General features: G+C 40.0%; 1 protein-coding gene across 1 annotated transcript in view; it reads right to left on the bottom strand.

Annotated features, from left to right (window-relative positions):
- Positions 1–22032, bottom strand: part of CHD7 (chromodomain helicase DNA binding protein 7) — a 300989-nt gene that overhangs the window by 176805 nt on the left and 102152 nt on the right. The window contains exon 2 of the mRNA XM_006902138.1: positions 14665–16479. Coding sequence (XP_006902200.1) covers positions 14665–16305 — 1641 coding nt within the window. The 5' untranslated portion in view covers positions 16306–16479. The remainder of the gene's footprint in view (positions 1–14664; positions 16480–22032) is intronic.

The raw sequence follows: 22032 nt of genomic DNA, 5'->3' as shown, positions 1-22032 counted from the left end.
TCATTAAAAAGACAGTAAAGGAAAAAAAGAGCAAAATGGATACTAGAAGACATTCTAAAACTTGTGCTTGAATGGAGAAATGAAAGTAAGAAATTAGGGAGAGTCATATAGAAGATTTTAAAGGGCAGACTAAGAAAATAAAACTAAGTATTATAAAGAATTGTCAAAGACCTGGAGTTAGAAAAACAAAAGAGAAGACTATATATATTTAAAGTCACAATTCAAGTCTCTATTTGAAAATCTGAGAGATTCTTTGGGGAAAATTCTCAATGACTCAGGAAGCACTGTAAGAAGAAAAATAGAGAGAATTACGGGACTAAAATGAACTGGTCAGCAGTGCACCATTTCAGGAAGTAGCATATGATCAAGGACCACTGACACTAAAGAAAGAAGCCCAAGCTGCACTGAAACCATTGTAAGAAACAATGCTCCAGGAATTGATGGAGGATAAGCTGAACTGTTTTAACACACAGATGCACAAGTAAGTATCTCAAGAAATTTGGAAGACAGCTATCTGATCAACCAGTTTCAAGAGAACCTTATTTGTACCTATTTCCCACAACCAGGGTGATCCAAAAGAGAGTAGTAATTATCAAACGATAATTCTATTGATGATTATTAAAAAATGGCTGCAGCACTAGACAACATGTGCCAAGAAATTCAAGTTTGATTTAGAAGAGGCTGTGGGACAACAGATATCACTGGTGATGTCAGACAGATCTTGTCTGTAAATAGAGATAGTAGTAAAATACTTGTATTTTATTGAATACGCAAAAGCACTTGACTTAACAAATTATAGATTACATTGCAAAAAACCAGATTCTAAACATTTAACTGTATTCCATAAAACCTATACATAAACTAAGAAGAGATCTTTCAAACAGAACAACAGAATGGTTTAAAATGAGGAAAGGCATGTGTCAGAGTTATACCATTTTTATTCAATTCACCATAATTATTCAATCTGTACACTAAGTAAATAATCAAAGAAGCTGGACTATATGAAGAACAATCAGGATTGGACAAAGACTCATAAACAGCCTGTGTTATTCAGGACATACAACCTTGCCTATATAAGTAAAAAAATATGTAGCATCTATTTAAGATAAAAAATCATAGCCTTCAGTATGGATTACACTTCGATATCAAGAAAACAAAAGTGAGGGTGCTCTGATAACCTAGTGGGAGAAGCTTTGCTGCAATCCCAAAGGCACACAGGCAATCTCCTTTTGTGCCAGTTGAATGTAACTCGATGGTATGCAACAACAAAAGTTTGCTAAAAATAAAAGCTTGCTCACAAATGGACTATAAGCATCATCATGGCAAACGGAGAAAACACTGACGTTGTCAAGGACTTCATTTCACTTTGATCCATAATCAATACTCATGGAAAGTGCAGTCAACAAAATCAAAAGATGACTGCACTGGGAAAATCTCCTGGCAAAAACCTCTTTAAAAAGCAATGATGCCTATTTAAAGACTACGGTGTTTCTGATACAAGTCATGGTATTTTCAATTGTTTCATATGCATGTGAAAATGAAAAAAAAAATTGAAAATTGATGCTTCGAGTTGTCATAGTGCTCTGTGGATGCAAAAGATTGTGTGGCTGTCTCATACACTTTGGAATTGTTGTCTGTAGCTGCAAAAGGCCATCATGCTTGGGAAGGTCAGCAAAAGAGAGAAAGACTCTCAAAGAGATGGACTGAATCAGTGACTGCAGCAATGGAGCTATGCACAGAAGACACTGAGAATGGTGCAGGATGAGACAAGGTTTCAATGCATGGTCCATAAGGCTGCTATGGACTGAAGTTAAGTTGATAGTACCTAACAACAATCATGTACAACTGATGTGATCATTATTACCAGGAAGAACAAGGTAACATCAAGATTGGAGGAAGACTCATCAACAGTCTGCATAATGCAGATGACACAACCTTGCTTGCTGAAAGTGAAGAGAACATCAAAAACTACAGCTTACAATATTAATTATATCTTAACATCAGGAAAACCAAAATTCTCACCACTGGACCAACACTGTGATAGATAAAAGACTGGGGTTATAAATTATTTATAATTTTACTTAGCTCTACAATCAACACCCAGTGTAACAGCAGTCAAGACATTAAAAAACTTGCTACACTTGAGAATCTGTTGTCAAGTACTTCTCCAAAATGCTAACAGCAAGGAAGTCAATTTAAAGACTAAGGGCATCTGATTCAATACATGGTCTTTACAATTACTTGCTATGCATCTGAAAGTTGGAAAATGAAGAGAGAAGAAAAGCTGATGCCTCTGAGAAATAGGATGGAGAACAGTACTGACTATTCCAGGAACTGTCAAAGAACAAATAAGTCCGTTTTGGGGAAAGTATAACCACGATGTCCCTTCAGTAGTTGTTTGTTGTTTTATGTGCTGTCAAGTCACCTGCGACTAACAGCGACCCTATCTACAACAGCCCTAAACTCTACCCTTTCCTGTGCCAATATCACTATCTCTGCCCATTACCCCAGTCACTGAATCAAGTCATATCATCAAGGGTCTTCCTCTACTGCACTGTCCCTCCAATCTTCCAAGCATGACGTCCCTCTCCAAGGACTGGTCCCTCCTTGCAACATGTCCAAAGTATGTCAGACGAAGCTTCAGAATCCTCACCTCCAAGGAGCAGCCTGGCTTCATGATCTCCAAGACAAACCTGTTTGTTCCCTTAGCATTTCATGGTATATTCAACACTCGTCTCCAACACCACAGCTCAAAGGCATCAATTCTCCTTCTATCATTCCTAGTCACTGTCTAGCTCTCCAATGCATAGCAAGTGATTGCAAAGACCATGGCATGTATCAGGCGTACCTGAGTCTCCAGAATGACATCACTGCACTTCAGAACTTTAGAGAGGTCTCTAACCACAGACTTTCCCATCGCAATACATCTTTTAATTTCCTGGCTGCTGGTGCCAAAGGTGTTGACTGTGTAGCCAAACAAACCAAAACTGTGAACAATCTCAATCTCTTCACCATCTAATCAGTCCCGTGATGAGAATCTTTGTCTTCTTGATATAGAGCCTCAATCCATACTGAAGGCTGCAGTCCCTGACCTTCCACAGCAAGTGCTTCAAGTTCTCCTCAGTTTCCACAAGCAGGTTTCTGTCACCTGCATAAAAGACTGTTGATGAGTCTTCCTCCAATCCTGATGTCACATTTGTCCTCATGGAGCCCAACCTCCCAGATAATCTGTTCTGCATAAAGATTGAAAAGGTATGGAGACAGGATACATCCCTGGTGTACACCCTTCCCAATTCTGAACCATGCAGTATTCCCTTGCTCCGTTCTGATGACTGCCTCCTGGTCCAAGTATAGGTTTCGCATTAGCACAATCAAGTGTTCTGGGATTCCCATTCTTCTCAGAGTTAGCCACAGTTTGTTATGATCCACATACTCAAAAGCCTTTAAATCATCAATGGAACAAAGACATTCTTCTGGTACTCCTTGTTTTCAGTAGTAAAGACTGTAAAATTTCATATACCACCAAACAAATGCATACTTTGGGCATGCTGCCAACAGGAGAAAGGACACCATGATTGGAAAGATGAAGGGTCAGAGTAAGAGTGGAAGATCCCCATCAAGATGGACTGACAAGAGCTATGACAATGAGCTAAGGCGTATCAGAGGTCATGAGGCTATCACAGAATAGGGCAAGATTCAGATCTGTTTTACCTAGGGATGCTTTGAGTCAGAGCCAACTCAATGGCACCTAATAACAACAATAGTGCACAATTGCTGCAATTGTTATTACTAGGGATTGAAACCTTAGAGACGTTAAATAAGAATCTAAGACAATTTTGAAAAAAAAAACAAAACAAAAAATGGGAGAAACTGATTTCAAGTAACAAGCTTTGGTGGTATATGTATATAACTCCTTAAGGCACTAAGTAAAAGACTTCAGGGCAAATCCACCTGGCTCACTGAGGCAGAAAGGCAACCAGTCTCTCTTCCCATTAATATCTGGAGCCTCAGAAACTTGATGATGGGGTACTATGCTTCAAACTCACCATGAGGGTAGCAGAACTGATTTCCTTGAATTTTAGACCTCAATTTGAGTCTGCATGTGCCTCCTCTGTGCAGTAACTACCTAGTCTAAGAACCCAGGGACCTAAAGCACTTAAAAAAGCATAAAGAGGAACACTGTATATGACACAATAAATGGAAATAAATTCTTCTCCTTCCATTTATCTACTCTTGACATTAAATATATGTCTAAATAGAGAAAGAACCACTAGTATCTAACATGGCAGGAGAAGTATTCTCATTCAAGTCACGCAAATCATATTAAAATTAATCTTACGGTGCAATTTTTTTTTGTTTGGCTTGTCTTTATTTTCCCCCTTCACCACTGATAGATATCCTAGTTTAGGGATCTTAATTGTATAAATATTGGGTTTAAACTTGCAAAAACTAAAACTGGAAACTTTAAACTCAGTTTTTCTTTTTAACTAATTACTAATAATTTATCCCTTCTTGTGTATTGCCTTTCTTATTGTTTTAATGCCAGGTAGGTCCTCCCTCAATTCTCACACAAATATTTCTTTCTTTAAGCTCAATCTTCCACTGTTATTTCAAAAGTAAGAAAAATATAGATACAGGTAATATTTGTACAAAATATGGTGAACACATTTATTACTGAATTGTACATTTTAACAAAATGGTTGAAATTACAATTGTCATATATATGTTACCCCAGTGTATAACGGGGGGTAAGGGGGTGGGGTGAAACTAAGAGTGACACAGTGTTGAATCAGAAATGAGTTCTCTAAAGATCTAAATACAAAAGTCACTAGAGCATCTTCTCCTAGTAAGAGTGAAGATGAGAACAGGGCATTAAAACATCTCACTGGGAAAGGGCCAAGAAGTAGCTGATAAACGAAATTCAGGTTTCTCTACTTTCCAAAAATTAAATGAAGAAACACTCATTGGGTGGGGCAGAAAATGAACATTCCTAGAACAAAACAGTAACTCTGCCAAATCAAATTAACAGCCAGACCTAAAACATTACCAACATATAGTATTCATGGGCACAATAAAAATAAGGCAGCTTGGTGCTAAGGTGCTTAGTGTAATTCCTAGGGAAGAAATTTGGTAGCACCACTCTCACTGCTCAGGGTACATGTTGCCTCTTTAAATGTGAAATAACAGATGTACACTAGTTTCATTGTGCTTTCCACAAAAGCTAAAATTCTCAGATTTTGATTGGTTACAAAAACACATACTAAAGTAGGTCCTCCGTAAATGTAAAATGGTATAAAGGTAAGGTTTGAAAGGTGGGGCATACCACTGCCACCACATTGTTGTTAAGTAACATCAAGTCAGAACTGACCCATAACTGATCCTGCAGTGAGTTCAGAGGCATTAAATCATACGAGAGGAGACTGCCCTATCTTCCCCTCACAGACCAGCTGGTAGATTTGAAGTGCATGCCTTTGGGTTTGCAGCACAGATCCTTACCATTAGGCCACGAGAGCTTCTTTCATATTAACATGCTCCTTATTAAATCATCAAACTTCTCCAATAAGGCCTGGTCTATGCCTCTAAACCAGATATGCTTGTATGCATTTCACACACTCCTTTATAAGGATATCTTTGCAATATTGTTGTCGTTGTTGTTGTTATATACCACTGAGTTGGAATCGACCCATAGCAGATACTCCAGCAGGTTTTCAGAGGCAGTTAATCGCATACAAGAAGATTGCCCATTCTTCTGCAAAGCAGCTGATGGATTTGAACTATGTGCCTTTGGGATTGTCACACAATTTCTTCCCACTAGGCCACCAGAGTTCCCTTTGCAATATTAGCACAGTAAAAAATGGCATTTGTGCAATAAAAGGCCAACTGAAGTGATGCCAGCACATCGTACTTGTTCACTGCTCCAGTTACATTCTCCTCAGAGTTTCCTTACAGATCACCTACAGATTCATGGTTCTAATTAGAGAGAACAGATACTATTAGTAAGATTTCTCTCTAGCTCAGAACTTAACTGAAAGTCTGGCTGTTTGTTCATGCTGGCTGACATTCAGATGTTTTAAAACCTTACAGGAAAAGAAATATTAACAGTCACTAATACTACAAATTTCTATGAAATTTTTTTTATTTAAGTTAAATATGATCCAAAAATGGAATTTCAAATTCAAGTATTTCTCTATCAGTTCGAATTTTAAGTCCACACTTTCCCTTTCATGAACTAGCACATTCAGAAATATCATTTCAGAGAGGTTTCAGAAAAAAGAATGACCTTGAATTCCTTGTCTGTTTGCTAGCATGGGGACTTTATCCTTGGTACCCTGTACTTAGAGGCCACTGGGAAAGGATGGGGCCTCCAGAGCCCATGAAGTAAGGAAGGATAGGATCTTATGCAATTGTTACCAACTCACTCCAGCCAGACAAAAAAAAACCCACACACATAACACAAACCTCTCAGTGTACAGCATCAAAAAGGAATGAGGAGAGTCAGAGTGTCTGTCTCTGTCTGTCTCTCTCTCTCTCTCTCTCTATATATATATATATATACACACACACACACTTTAAAATGGTACCAATTTCATGGTATTTCAGCAGCATTCTTTAAACTCACCATCACCATCACTTTCATGCAATGTACTACCACCTACCTACTAAAGTTTTATAAGACCAACTCTCAAGGATCCACTGTGGCTGGCTAACTTCACTGATAAAAAGTTGAGATCAGTAGCGCTGGGAGAGCAAGGGCCAGCACAAAATAACATCTAGCCAGCCTTCTTTTAAAATCCAAACTAAAGAAATTTCACTTTCCAAGTTTATCTGTTCATTAATTCAATGGTAACAGACAAACACAACACTACATTTATTGAGGAACCTAAAAAATGCTAGTACTGTCCCAATCTTACAAGGAGGATGATAATATTTGTCTTTTAAGAGGACTATCATAATTAGACAAAATAATATTATATATATTATTTATAAAAAATTTATTTGCACTATAACCTGTTTTCAATAAAGAATTTTAATCTACTGATTCAAAAGAAAGTCCTGGAATGATGTAAATAGTTAGTTTCTTAGCTATTAGCAAAAATGTCGGAGACTTTAGTTCACCAAGAGGAACCTTGGAAGGCCTGGAGATCTACTCCCCATCACTCAAAACCCACCAAAATACACAGGCTGTGCCAACTCGTGGAGCACAGTTCTGTTCTGACACACACAGTTGCCTTGAGCACAACAGAGGTTTGCATTGCTGTTTCATCAGAGACATATACAGAAAGTGCTGAGCACTGTGCTAGTCAGTAGGGTCACCACAGTGACTGCCAACCTTATGTGAAATGTGTTAACATAAACTGCAATGAATTCAGAATGTACCACACATGTATATTTCAAATGATTCTATTAAGAACCTCTGGTAACAGAATGTATCTGACACTGGGCTGCTAACCAAAAGTCTGGAAGCTCCAATCCACATCCAAGGGACAAACACCAGACAGGCTTATTCATGTTAAGATTTCTAGCCTCAGAAACTTAAAAAGCATTATGAGTAAGAACTGATTTGAAAGCAGAGTGTTTAGTTTTTGCTTTGGAATTACGTGTTTGAATAACCTTTTTAGTATAGTGGGTAAATTACATATATTAAAGTTAATTTCATTTATTTCTTCTTTTTTTTTTTAAGATAAATTTAGGTAACTTATGTGGTTCAGTTTTTAGCTCCACGTATCAGGTATACTAAACAGTGACCAAAATATCAAAATCCCCTACCCACTTGTATGAACACCTTCTCTCTTCCCATCTCCCACCACATTATCAATCTCTGTCTTTAATACACTGCCTGGCAGAGAGCAGGCACTCAAGCCTCTTTCTTTAACATAGGGAGATGAAGGTAAGCAAACTACACAGTTAAAACTCATTATCTAAATTCTATTGTTTAAAAGTTAAGAAAATCAGTTTGCTGCCTGAAATACTACCAAGTAAAGACCTAATACCCAGGCTTTGAAAATTAACAACTGAATTCTTACTATAAACAATATCTTTAAGAGACCAAGAAAACAACATCTCTTCACAAAATAAAGGCTATCTTTTTTTTTTAATAAAGGCTATCTTAAGGCCAGATTGTCAACTATTACCAACATATTAGATCATGCAAGTAAAGAACAGATACTATAGAAAGAGACGCTACTTTTAGTAGCAGCAGCCAAACTCTTAACAACTGTACCACCAAATTCTTTACTTCAATCTTAAGTGATTAAAAAAAAAAGAAGTTTCTATCTCTACCCTCCTAGGATGAGTTCTTGTTGAGTAGCATCAAGTACAAACCAACCCATACTTAACCCTCCAAGAGGTTTTCAGAGGCAGTTAATCAGATGGGAGGAGGATGCCCATCCCTCTTCTGCAGAGCAGCTGGTGGATTTCAACTGAGTGACTTCAAGATTGTGGTGCAGTTTTTTACCACTAGGCCATCAGAGCTCCCTGATTCTCCGGTATGATGATGACTATATGCATGGCCAGTTAATGAAAGAGGCACTGTATTCAAAACATGTCAAAAATCATAATGTTGTAGTATTTTCCAATCTGGGAGTTAAACCCAGGCCAGGTGAGGACACGTTATAGAGTGTAAATTATTCAGAAACTTGGGGTTTCGGCTGTTAAGAAAGGGGAATGCATTTACTTTCTCTTTCTTAAGACAAAACTGCATTCTGTGCTTTCTTTCTATACGGTCCTCTTTTGTGTCTACAAAGCCTGGTTATTTGGGCCTAGTGGTCCTGTCTACTCTCAACATTCAGCCAGGGGTTCTGCTGAAGCCTGCCAAGCAGGGCCCCCTCTAAGCCCCTCACTGGAACCTGACAGATCCTCAGCAGCTGCAGCTCCTGAGCTCCACTCCCCCAACATTTCAGTTACATAGGGAGCCACAAGGGCCCAAAGGTTTGCTCTGATCTTTACACTTAATGTTTCCTTAACTTTAAACTCTCTCCCTCCCCATTTATGTATCCTTTATCCAAACTTAGACTGATCCTTCACATCACAGCAAAGACTCTGCTTTTCCTAGAAAATTCTCCAGACTCGGCCACTCACCTAAGCACACCAGGTTAGTGTCTCTCTAGGGCACTTCTACAGCACATTCTCCACTGCACTGCCTCTGCTCCAGCAAGATCTCACTCCTCCAAAGCACAGCCTATATAGATAAAGCCTCAATGCTTTTATTAAACGTTCACTGAAACTCAGGAAATTAAGTCAAAGAACTCTGACAATAACATTGAAAGTGAACTTTTTTTAATTTTCCAACAAACAACATTTGCTAATGTATCATCTTTTTTAATCCCTACTGTGTCCATTGTTGTTGTGTTGTTGACTATCTTTGAGTCAAGCATGACTCATAGCGACCCTGTGAACAAAAGGCCTGAAGTCCCTCTACAACCGTCAACATTTATCAAAGTTCATAGTTTCCAGAGGCATGTTATTTAGGAAGTGAATGCCACTCCTGCTTCCAAACCTGTCATAATATATTATTGTTTTTATGTGCAGGGTCTAATAGCACATTAAATACTCAAGTGGCATTGCTGTTAACTTGATTATCTAACCAGTAGGGCAGATCTGGGAGATAATGAAATGGAGGTCCTGAGGTTATGTCATCTAATTCAGAGTCACAAGGTGGCTCATTATTAAAGGAGGTTTTCTTCAAGACTGTGACACTCCTTCATACCAAGAGTTGCAGAGTCTGGGCCAGGAACCCCAATGTGGCAAGATCAGAATCTCTTTATAAGGAAATGATGATGGCTTTTACCTTTTTACAGTGATTTTAAGTGTAGAATGAATTTTTCCAGAGGTTCAACACTTACATGAATACTACATGCAGACACAGATAAAAGAATCCAACATTTGTAAGCACAGAAGACTCATTCTAAGAAGCACTTTTTGCTAGTTCTTTCTGACAATTATTTATTTTTCATTTTGAATGAATTAGCAAATGTTTAAGCTTTCCTTAATTTAATTTTCTAATGTAATAAATATATTAAAACTATAAAATATATATAAGCTAAAAAGAAAAAAGCTCTTTGAAAGATGTACCTTTAAGAATGTGGGGGGAGAAAAAGAATGTGAAAGGGTCTGAGAACAAGTTGATGCCTTTGAGCTGTGGTGCTGGAGAAGAGTACTTACTGAATATACCATGGACTGCTAGGAGAACAAATAAGTTCGTCCTGGAGAGGGTGAAGCCAGGCTGTTCCTTGGAGACAAGGATTCTGAAGCTTCATCAGACATACTTTGGGCATGGTGTAAGGCGGGATCAGTCCTTGGAGAGTGACATCATGCTTGGGAGGGTGGTAGGACAGCACAGGAGAGGAAGACCCTCCATGAGATGGATTGATTTCATCACTGGGGTAATGAGGCTAAGTGTGTCAGAGACAATAAGATTAGCAAGAGATAGAGCAGGGTTTAGGGCTGTTGTACACTGAGTTGCTATGAGTCGCAAGCAACTGGACAGCACATAACAACAATAACAACATTGCCCTAATTGGATATTAAAAAGAAATCTAAGTGGGAGATTTACTCCCTTTATATTTCACCAAATTATCAGGATAGTTTAGAGCTTCTAGGAAAAATCATGTCCACACACTAACATGTTATGCATTTTGATTGATGAACTTTGTGGCTTTTGTTCTAATGCCTTCCTTTTTTCACTCTTTGACATAAAGTTAAACTTGCCCTTAAATATGTCACATAATTTAGAAATTATCTGTCTAAAACCTAAGAAATGTTCAAAAAGTATAATTTCAATTTTCAAGAAAGTGATGATCAAAAAAAGAAGGGAATCAGGAAGCCCATCATGAATCTAATAATTTTGTAAATGGCATCCACATTTCAACCTAATCTGGTATCATGGTTTGTAACTACCCTTCCATCACAGATGAAATAAAAATTATGTTAGACATTCTAAAAGCCAGATTTTATTAGGTACTTTTATTAGAATAGAATATGCTGAAACATTTGCACATAAGAAATTTAGTATTTCATAACTAAGGCTATATTTCATAACATTTGACTTCTTCCTGAAAAATAATGCTACATGATATCTGCTTATAAAATGAATTAATGAAGCCAAGTTTGTATTACAGGAGATCAGAAAGTAAACACTAGAGAAGAGCCAATGATCTCTCAACTTTGGGCTGGACATGACAAGAAGGGACCTTGTATAGTTTATCTGACTTATTCTCAAAATCCTTCAAGATGGTGACAATTTCCTATTTTACTGAGAAGACTCAGGTTCAGAACAGTTCAGTAGTTTGCCCACAGTTATTAGGCTACTAGTGGCCTTGCTAAAATTAAAACCATCTTCAGACGTTATGTCTTATGCTACTCCTAAGACATTATACCATGAACTAATATTCTTTTCTAAACTGGGTGCTTTAAATTCTGAAAGAGATGAAAATCAGGCAGATATCAGAAAGCAAGCAGATGAGTAGAAGTTCTTCATCTGAAATGCCTGTTGGAATATGTGATGCTTAAATCTCAGAACAGCAGAGCAGTAATCCTCATCCAGGGATCAGACTAGGGGATCACAAGGAGTCTCCTTCAAGAGGCCTGGACCTCCAAAGGGGAAGGGAATCTCTCACCTAATTTCCCTCAGCTCTGCTGGGATAATGACAAGTCTGAGGGTCATTGCTCTAAAAAGATCTCTTGTTTGAGCAATTTTCCAGAAATAAAAGAATAATTGCTAGAACAGTCATTTCTGCCTTAGTAGAATGGATCTTTTTGGTTCTTTCTGATATGTGGAATTTTGCCTTAAGGTTTATATAAAACAAAGCAGATGAGCTGCACTTTATCTGTTTCATCTTAACTCTTCTTTTTCCTTGTTTTCCTCTGGGTCCTCATCAGAGAGCCTTTAATGGAGCCCTTTCCATACTGTACTCTGCACCTCAAGTCCCTTCCAGCAAAGGGGATTCAGGAGACAGAGGGGGTAAGGAGCTGAGATGGAGGCAGAGATAGGGACAGTGTCCTGCTTCTCAGGACACCCTCCATTTGTTTCAGCAGGCCTCTGACTTCCACCTTCCCTGCAAGGCTTCTCATTCCCCAGCTTCTGTCTATAATGTACCTCTCTCTACACTACCCCAAATCCTAGAATGGCTGATTCCTTTATAGTCTCAAAGCCTTAATATCCACAGTGCTTCAGAACGTTCAGTTCCCATAATCCCATCTCTCATCCAAACTGTTGTCTCTGTCAGAGGCACATTACATCACTCTCTGCACACTGTCAAACCAACTGAGTGGGCTTTTCTTTCAAGTCAAATTCCTCAAAATAAAACTCAAAACCCCCTATAATGTGCCCCTACTTGAAACCCCTACTCCCCTCTCTACCACCTCTCCATCAACATGTTCTCATTAGGTGCTTTTGTTAAACAAATTGTCCCCAAACCAACAGTAACAACCTGAGTCCATGTTTCTAAGTCCCAGCAAAGATCCACACAGCCTGACTCACAGGCTTTCCTCTTCCTGGCATTTGCCATATCATGTATGTAATCTTTTCTGGCTTCATCTCAATACTCTTCAAGATGGAGACTATTTTCAACTGAGGAAAAGAGGAAATTTTTGTTTTTCTTTTTACTCTGTTGTACATTTTCACACATTGTTTTTTCACACATGTTTTTCTAGACTGATAACAAGGTTCATTAAGAACAATATATGATTGGGTATTATGATTATGACAAGAGCCCAGAATGAAGGTTGCATAGTGTACTCGGGGTGGCTGGGCAGAGGGGACGGGGGGGAACACAGGGGATTGTATACCAATGAAGAAATTTTTCTTTTATTTTTCAAAAAGAAGAGTGAACTGGGGCGGGGGGAGGGGTGGATAGGGGAAAAAAAGCAAAAATGAATGAATGGAAATCCAAAATCTCTGTAAATGTTCATTAAAATTAATAAAATAAAATTTAAAAAAAGAACAAGTATCACACTTAACATCTTGCGATGTTTAAGGCTGTGTGTCAACTTATCTGCTTGTGATTCTCTGGTTTGACAGCTCTGATGCTATCACTCTTATGATGAGATACAATCATTTTCTTGAGACCTTATAGAATAATCACCTCCAAGTTGAGATCTGATATGGACAATCAGTTGAAAAGACATTTCATTTGAGGTGTGGCTTAATAGAAATATACACAGAAATCTGGTGAAACTGGTTTGCTTTTCGCTCAATCAGCATCCCACACTTGGCTCATTACTTTCTGAGTTCTGGGATGACTCAGTGGCTGGCCTGACCCAGCAGTCTTGGCTGGCAGCCTCTGAAGCCTTCACAGCTACATGATGCGGGAGAAACCTCTTCGATCAATCAATCAATCTCAATCTCTCTCAATATCTCTCTCTCTCAGAAGAGACAAGATATATGTATACAGATATAAACTTTCATTGTTTCTGCTTCTCTAAAGAGCCAATCTAAGGCACACCTCTAAAATCACCTAGTGTGCAACTAAAACCAGTGCTGCATCGATAGTAGACAGCCATGTCAACATGCATTATTAACAGCATTCAGCAACATCTGTATTCATAGACAGTTCAATTTTCTTTGCCTAGAACATATAAAAGCAAGATTTATAACAGAAAATCAAGCATTATAATAGAAAGGTCTTTATGGACAACTGCTATAGGTTGAACTATATATACACTCAAGTTCTAGGAACTGTCTGTCCTCTGTGAGTGTGAATTTACTTGGAAATGGAATCTCTGTGGATGTCTTAGGTAACACAGGAAGGAGCAGGGTGGGTTTGAATCTGAATGATGTGTTTATAAGACAGAGACTCAAACAGGTAAGACAGCCAATCAAGTGAGGGTAGAGACCAGAATCATGTTGGGACAAGTGAGCAATCATCTGGGGGTACCAAAAGCTAAAAGACATGCAAGGGCTATCTCTCAGAACCTTTGGAGAGAAAAATGGCCCTACAGATACCCTGAGAACACCACTGAGAATTAATTTCTCCTTATAAGTTACTCACTTTCTATAATTTGTGATGACAGTGCTAGAAAATTACTACAATTTCAAACTTCAGTCTATTTTCCCATAAATTGTATAGGATAACAAGAATCTCTTTTTTTTAAAAAAAGGGAAGAGTCTTATTTAAGTCCTATGTAACCAAATCTCTAAATTAAACATATTATTTGATTAATTTAAAGAATGCATTTTTACAATTTGACACTAGCATTCAACAGCGGATAGTGTGAATATTGTAAAAGTACATCTTCACAAAGAAAACAGCATAATATTAAGAGTAAAAAGGACTAACACTAACACATAAAATTTTGCTTAAAGCTTCAGTGTGTTTTTGAAGCAGAGAAATAGGAGGAAAGAAGGAAAACACTGTTTGCTTAAGGAACTATGAATTCCATCTTCTTTCTTTGCCTGCAGAACAGAGCTTCCTGTGAACCAGGGGCCATCACCGTTCATCCTTCTTCCTCAGCTCTTGCTAAAGAAGAATTCAAGAACGTCTAAATAAATATATAAGTGTATGGGCAATAAGTAATAAAAACAAAGGGTAATGAAGGGAAAAATGAGTTTTGCATACAGTTTATAAGATAAAAATTAAGGCATTCAGGATTAAAAAAAAATCCACTGAATAAAGTAACTGCAATGAGAGGCCTATTTACCAAAAAGCAAGATGCAACTTGGCTTACCTGATGCACAGGCACTTTCTGCGGGGTGTTCTGGGGTGAGGGGTGGAGCTGTGCCCACGGCTGGTGGTGAGGGTGTGGTGGGGGTGAAGACTGGTGGTGCACTCCTGGGTGGGGCTGCATTGGAGGGCAGGTCGGCAGCTGCTGGAAGGGTGGCTGCTGGCCAGGATGCTGTATTGCTTGGGGGTCACCAAGGCCAACACCAGGACAACCATTTGGTCTCATGTGCCCGGCCAACTCCCTTGGTGCTGAGGACATGCCCATAAATGGACGAGACTGCTGCAGGTTTCTGGGGCCCATATTCCTCTGTCCGATTCCCATGGCCCCTGGAGGCTGGTGAGATGACTGAGGGTGGGGGATATTTGGATAACTGCCAACTTCCATGGGCATCCCAGTACTTCCAGGCCTGACCTGCGGAGGCGGTGTACCTGCTGGGTTACTCATCGCTTTCATGGGTGACATGGGAGGTGGAGAGGCGTAAGTTCCCTGAGGCTGTGAAGGGTGCATAGTTTGTGTGTTCATTTGGTTAAGTGAGCCGCTGGGGTGGATGGGCTGCTGGTGCATTAGTCCTTGACCACTGCTTGATGGAAATCCTACAGCATTGGGGTATCTTGGTACGGACTGATTCATTGGGGTATTATTCGTAAGGCCTAAATTTTGATTCATCCCTGTATTGTTAACTAATCCCTGATTTAGGTTACTGTAAGGATATCGAGAATACTGCCCTGAGTTGTTTATAGTAGGTGAGGGAACTGTCTGGCTCCGAGAACTAAAGTTAAGGGTTTGTGGCCTAACGGTCCCTTGTGGAGGAGGATTAGGGGAGAATCTAGGACTGTGGGCAACGGATTCCCCATGGAGAGCAGTAGGGGGGTGGTGATGGAACTGCTGCACTGGGTGACGGAGGGAAGGTGCCATGCTGGGGCTCTGCTGGGGCACATGGGACAGGTGGCCAGATCCTGAGGTGGCAATGAAAGGATTTCCCTGATTGAGGCCCTCTTGGCCTTGGGAAAACTGGCTCATCCTCTGCTGGGGCTGACCGTGCTGCTGCATTGAGAAGTCCCCATGTGGCATATAGCTCCCCATCTGCTGCATATGCGGAGGGTGGCCCTGAGGAGCTGATGGAGTTGGCTGTGGTGGGGGTGGTGGCTGCTGCTGCTGCTGCTGGTAGGGGGCTCGTATCTGGTCTGGGACCTGGACAGCCCGTGGTCCCCACATTGAACCACTGTCCACAAAAGACTGCCCATGCCTTTCATTCTGGAGGCCTGGGTAGACGCCCATCTGGCCACCGCCATTGCCAGCATGAGGGACCTGAGGAACAGGAGGGGGGTGATACTGTGAGTGAGGAGACGAGAGTCCATTCCCAGGGGCACTACTCATCATTCTATTAGGCTGATCCATCAGGTGCATTTTCTGTTGTTCATACTGATTATAGTGATCAAAATGGGTCAACTTGGTTTGATTTTGATTAGTGGAGGGATGATGAAGGGATGACTGCAGAGAAGCAAAGCCTTGTTCTATTGGCATCTGCTGGCCCATGGGGTTGACTGGATTTTCAGGGTAGCCACACTCCCCAAGGCCTTCAAGACCCTCGCTGAAAATATTCCCATCCTCGCCAAAAAGACTCATCATTCCTGGATCCGCCATCTTCTTCCAACACACGGCTCCTCACACTTCGGCTAGGGAGCTTGTCTGTGCTTCACTTCACTGAGGTGTCTGTCCTCAAAGCCTATAATCCTTAACTAATCTTCTTCATGTCATTCCATATTTCCTTAATTCTCTTGGACCCTGCAGTGTCAGGCAAAGTCTGCATATAAAGTCCTAGAAGGGAGTGAGAGGTGGGAGGAAGGAGGAAAAAAAACAAAACAAAGAATTAGGAACAAGTGATTTTTATACACATACACACAAAGCCAACATTTTACACATCTGAACTTGGTATCCATCAAACAATACTAATCTAGGCCCCTTACTGAGCAGTATTTTATAAATCTAGTTCCCTTTAAGAGAAACTCATTAGCTTCTACCAGAAGCAGTATTATGACCAGTTACTGAGAAAGCAAGAAAACACTAACCTTAACCTTAAATTAATCCATTCACTACATTTCCTAGCATTCCATTCTTGGATGGAACAGAACAAAACAACACAACATGAAGCAGCAGCAGCAGCTGCCACAGCAGGCAAGCAGATATATGAATATAGTCAAGCAGCCCATCTGCTGAACTAAAGCCCTGGAAATGCTCCGGTTACCAACAGCACGTCCTTAACCTTATTCCCCCGAGCAGTGGAATCAGATGAGCAGCAGCATACCAAGGGCTGGGAAAAGCTCAACTTAGTTAAACTGACAAGAGAATTATCTAAATATGAAAATTAGTCATTTCATACAAATTAGATATTTACAACTATTTCACAGTAACAGGGACACTGATCAGGAACGTGTCCATAGTGACACTGAAAAGCAAGCTGGAAAACAGTATTGTTCATTAATTCTGTTCTATTCAGTTTAATGACAGAAACAGACAAGACTCAGAAAAGAGCCTAAAAGAAAAGCTCTCATTCTACAGGCAAATGACCTGCCGACTGAAGCCGCACAGCACGGGGCGCCTGTGCTCCCTCTTCGTGCCCTACGATGCCAAGGGCAAAAACAGCCCCACGAGCAGATGCACCATGCACCTGCAGCCAACGGGGCTCTGGTGGCAAAGCAGGATCCTTCAGACCACTTAGAAGGAATCCCAGATGGAGGGAGGGCAGATACAGGATGACTGTTCTCATTAGGAAAGAACAGAAAATTACTTGAATTTGGATAAAATTAAAAATACCAAAATGCAGCTCTCACGAAGCCTTAACCTCTTGGTTAACTAAGATAAAGGCTAAGCAGAGACAACAGATCACATACTGCATTTAAGGCATCACGTTTTATGCGCATAATTCCTAATAGATTGTTATCTGATTAAAGTAATTCATTTTAAAGAATCTTTCAAGAATAAAAAAAGGAAAGGGTTTTTTGTGTGTGTTAACTAAATCAACAGCCTAATAAAGAACTAATTCACATAGTAAAAAAAGTCCCTGAAATCTTAAACATCTTTGGAATTTAACTCATTTTTTCCCTCTTTTCCAAACAGTGTGTGAAGTTGGTCCACTTGCAGAGAGAGAAGTATTTGGCTTAAGCACAAGCTTAAGCACCAAGTCTGGACTTCTCTCCACATATGTGAGTGAACAAAGGGGTGGCAAGAACCACTGGGGTGCCCACCGGTGAGGCAGATAAAAACTCCAGTCTAACGTCCTCCTAACACAGGGAGGACGCTGCTTACAGAACATGTAAGCACCACTCCTGCTTCCTGTCAGGCCCACAGCTACACACTCTGAAAGGGTCTGCAGGCCTACAGGCTTCAGGTGGCAGCTGTCAACTTGAGCCGAAGGTCTCCTCCCTCAACCGCTAACTGCTATGAATTTTCTAACCCAGTTTCTCCAAAAACAGAGGTCAAACTGATGAAACTAAAGTGAACATGAATGCTGCTTTATCTGAAACACACTTACTACACAATTATGCTGCTTTATCTGAAACACACTTACTACACAATTACCTTAAAATCCAAAATAAAGAGGAGGAGAAATCTTCAGTGTCAAATGCAACCAACATGGATAAATTGAATTTACTTGTAAAAAGCTGAGGCAGCCAGTATTCATTTATTCAAAGCTGGTTCTAGCTTTCAAGGAAATAAATACTAGAACAGACTCGATAATAGCTTAAACCAGCCATGTGGACTAACTATTTACAAAAACCACCTTTCAAATTCACTTAAGGAAAAGCAGCATCTACTCATATGTCCTTGATAGCCTTGTTTGATAGGATAATGGTTTTATCCTTCAGGGGACAAAGTTGTAGACTGGGTGGGATCCCAGCCAGCTCTGTGGAGAAAGACATGAGACGCACACCCAACCCAGCAGTGCAAGGACACTATCAGGAGGAAAATAGAAATGGGTTCTCCTATGACATGAGCTTACATGAAGGCTGAGTGAAAAGGGTGTAAAGTGTTCTGTGCAGGCATGGGAAGAGACAAAACCAAAAACTCACAAACTGGAATAGCATCTCACATTTGGGTTTTAATCTTTTTCCCAGTCCTTCCCAATAAGGGTCAGTTTCCTGATTGCGTGGGAAATGATAACAGACAAATAGTCACATGATGTAGTATCCAGTGAGCATGACCTCCTCCATAATAACTATGGCCACTCTCAAGCAAGATGAGGGTGGGAAGTTTGCAACCATGGCTAATGTCTGCCATAAGTGACCATGCATGCACAGGGAGACATCAGCACTTCCTGCCTCAGTTCTGACCTCAAGAGACGACTGACAACTATGCCAGGAATCCATATGGGAGCAGGAGTACATAATTCTGATAAATTAATCCAGTTCTTTTTGGTTTGGTCTTTCCCCCACCCTTTAGTTTGATAAAAACTATTTGAATGACTACTTTTCCAAAGTCAAACCTGTAGCATATGATTTTGGATTTCTAATAGAAGAAAATGATTTTAAAAGACTTTGTGATAGCTTCCCCCTTTATTACATACAAAGTACCTATATTTCTAGATCAGGCTGTTCAATAGAGAAAAAAATATGAGCCACAAAAGTCACATATAACTTTACATTTTCTGGAAGATCTGTTTTGAAAAGCAGCCAGAAAATAACCCAATGTCATCAGGTCAGAACCAATTCATAACTGACTGCCCCCCTCCAACTGGGTGTTTTGGAGGCTGTAAAACACTGTCCATCTTATTTCTGCAAAGCTGCAAGTGGATTTAAACTGCCAAAGAGGCTCAGCTTTGGGACTAGTAAAGCAGCTCCCTACAGACTATGCCACCAGAGCTTCCCAAAAAGAAAATAAATTTTAATAATATCTTAATGTAACAAACACAAACTATCATTTCAACACATAACCAACACTGTTGTTATGTGCTCATCTGCAACTCAGAGCGACCCAATGCACGATAGCTCTGAAACCTGCCCTGTCCTGAGCCAATCACATTGACACCAACACCTACTCCCCTCACTTCAGTTACTGTGTCAATCCGTCTCATCCAGAGTCTTCCTCTCCTGTGCTGTCCCTCATTCCTTGCAAGCATGATGTCCTTCTCTGAGGGCCGGTCCATCTTGGCCACATGCCCAAAGTATGTCAGACGGAGCTTCAAATCCTTGCCTCCAAGGAACAGCCTGGTTTCACCCTCCTCAGGACTGACCTGTTTGTTCTTTTGGCAGTCTATTGAATGTTCAATATTCTTCTCTAGCAACTCAATTCAACCAATAATTTTTTTAAAAAGGTAAAACCCTCTGGGGGGTTTAAGAGGCTGTAAATTGCCTGCGGCAGGAGACTGCCCATCTTTCCCCCATGGAGCCGCTGGTGAATTTGAACCACCTGAGGCATGGCCTTTCAATTAGTACCGCAACTCCCTATGGACCTTGTCACCTCAAACTCTCTTATCTCTTAGTATGTAACTTCAGCAAACCTTCTAAGCCTAGTACTTATTTTACACTCACAGTGTATCTAAAGTCAAAACTCATTGCTGTTGAGGTGGAACTGACTGATAACCGACACTCCAGTGGATTTCCCAGAGTGTAAAATGCATGGGAGTTTGGGCTCCTTTTGCAATGCTCGTGGACTCAAATCACTAGCGAGGTCCGAAGACTAACTTCTCTGCACTGTTGTGGTTATGTACCATATAAGTGGAACCAATTCACAGCTGGCCCTACAGCAGGTTTCAGAGGCAGTAAACTACATGGAAGGAATTTCCTGTCATTCTCCAGCAGAGCAGCTGGGAGATTCAAACCATATGGCTTTGGGTCCACAGAGCAACTCCTTACCACAAAACCACCAGAGCTCTCTCTTTATGGAATAGCCCACCAGAACTCTGTAAACTTAGCACATTTTACATAAAAATAGACATCTGGCTAGTGGCTACTATACTGGGCAGAAGAGTCATATTATTAGAAGAAATGGAAAGATGAAATAATTATTATTTGGGTCAATAAATATTTAAGATATGTTTGCACTTGATTTGATTTTATTAATAATTAAGTTAAATCTCAAATCCCATTAGTATATTCAAAATTAGCACCTACAATGAATGATCCAAGCACTGTTCTAGGAGCTGGAGACATGTCAGTGAGTCAAGACAAACAAAATTCCCTCTTGTCTTTGTGGAGCTTACATTCATTTGTAACATCACTAAAAAAGCCAATCTTCTTAAACAAAAACTAAACTGTAAGGGTTTATATTATAAAAATGTAATATGCCATTTTATAAAATAGTCCTTTCATAATAATTTGTGACAAGTGCTTTAATTATGTTTGATAGCTGTGTAGTAAAACACATCTACCACTTGCTTTAGCAGCTGATATACCTGGTGGCCTAGTGGTAACAAGCAACACTGAAAATCCAAAGGTACATGATTCGAATCAGTCAGCTGCTCCGGAGGAAAAGGATGGGAATCCTCCTCTCATGCAATCCTCTGAAAACCCACTGGAGGGTCAGCAACGATGCTTCATGACAACAATAGTAAAAAGTATTGAGTGGTAGAAACTGTTAAGCACTGAACTATCCACACAAAGGCTCATAGTACAAAGCCACCTCAGGCTCCGTGAAGGTAGGCCTGTGTTATGATCCCTCAAGGCCACAGCCTTGGAAATCCTATGGAGCACAGTTCTATCAGAATAGAACTGGGTTGCCAGGAATCAGAATCAATTCACCTGCAAACAACAATAGATAAATACAATGAAAAGTTAGTAACTTAGCTTTATCCTCAGTGCCCTGCTACCAAACACTTAAAGAGGGTGTTTATGTTAGAGGTGGGTAGGGTGGGAGACTAGCCAATGAGCCAAATAGCCAGCACTTGCTGCAGACATGCTGCAAAAAAAGTTTATGAAAATATCTATTCCAAGATCCTCTTCATCTCAGAAAAGCAAAAGGCCTTTTATAGATTTAGCATAGTGAACATCACCTTCAAAGTATTTTAATAATGCACAATTCCTGAAGATTAAAGATAAATATATATAAATGGCAATGTATTAGAGCAAAACATTAAAAGCACTAAGTTGGATCCATTTCAGTCAGATGCCATGTAAAAATTGCTGAAATCAACAGATAAGAGAAATTCCTCTCAAAAAACTTTTTTTCTAAAACCGCTGGAGCAGCTCAATATCAGCTGTGAAAACTAGGCCAGGAGCTGATTGTGGAACAGACCACCAACTCATACGCAAGTTCAAGCTGAAGATGAGGAAAATTAAACCGAATCCACAGGAGCCAAAATATGACTTTAATTTCATCCCACCTGAACTTCAGAATCATCTCAGGAACAGGTTTGAGGCCTTGAACACTAATGAG

Source organism: Elephantulus edwardii, unplaced genomic scaffold (assembly GCF_000299155.1).
Source record: "Elephantulus edwardii isolate Elephantulus edwardi_28Jun2011 unplaced genomic scaffold, EleEdw1.0 scaffold00372, whole genome shotgun sequence".
Classification (NCBI taxonomy): domain Eukaryota; kingdom Metazoa; phylum Chordata; class Mammalia; order Macroscelidea; family Macroscelididae; genus Elephantulus; species Elephantulus edwardii.
This window is presented reverse-complemented; position numbering and strand designations above follow the sequence as displayed.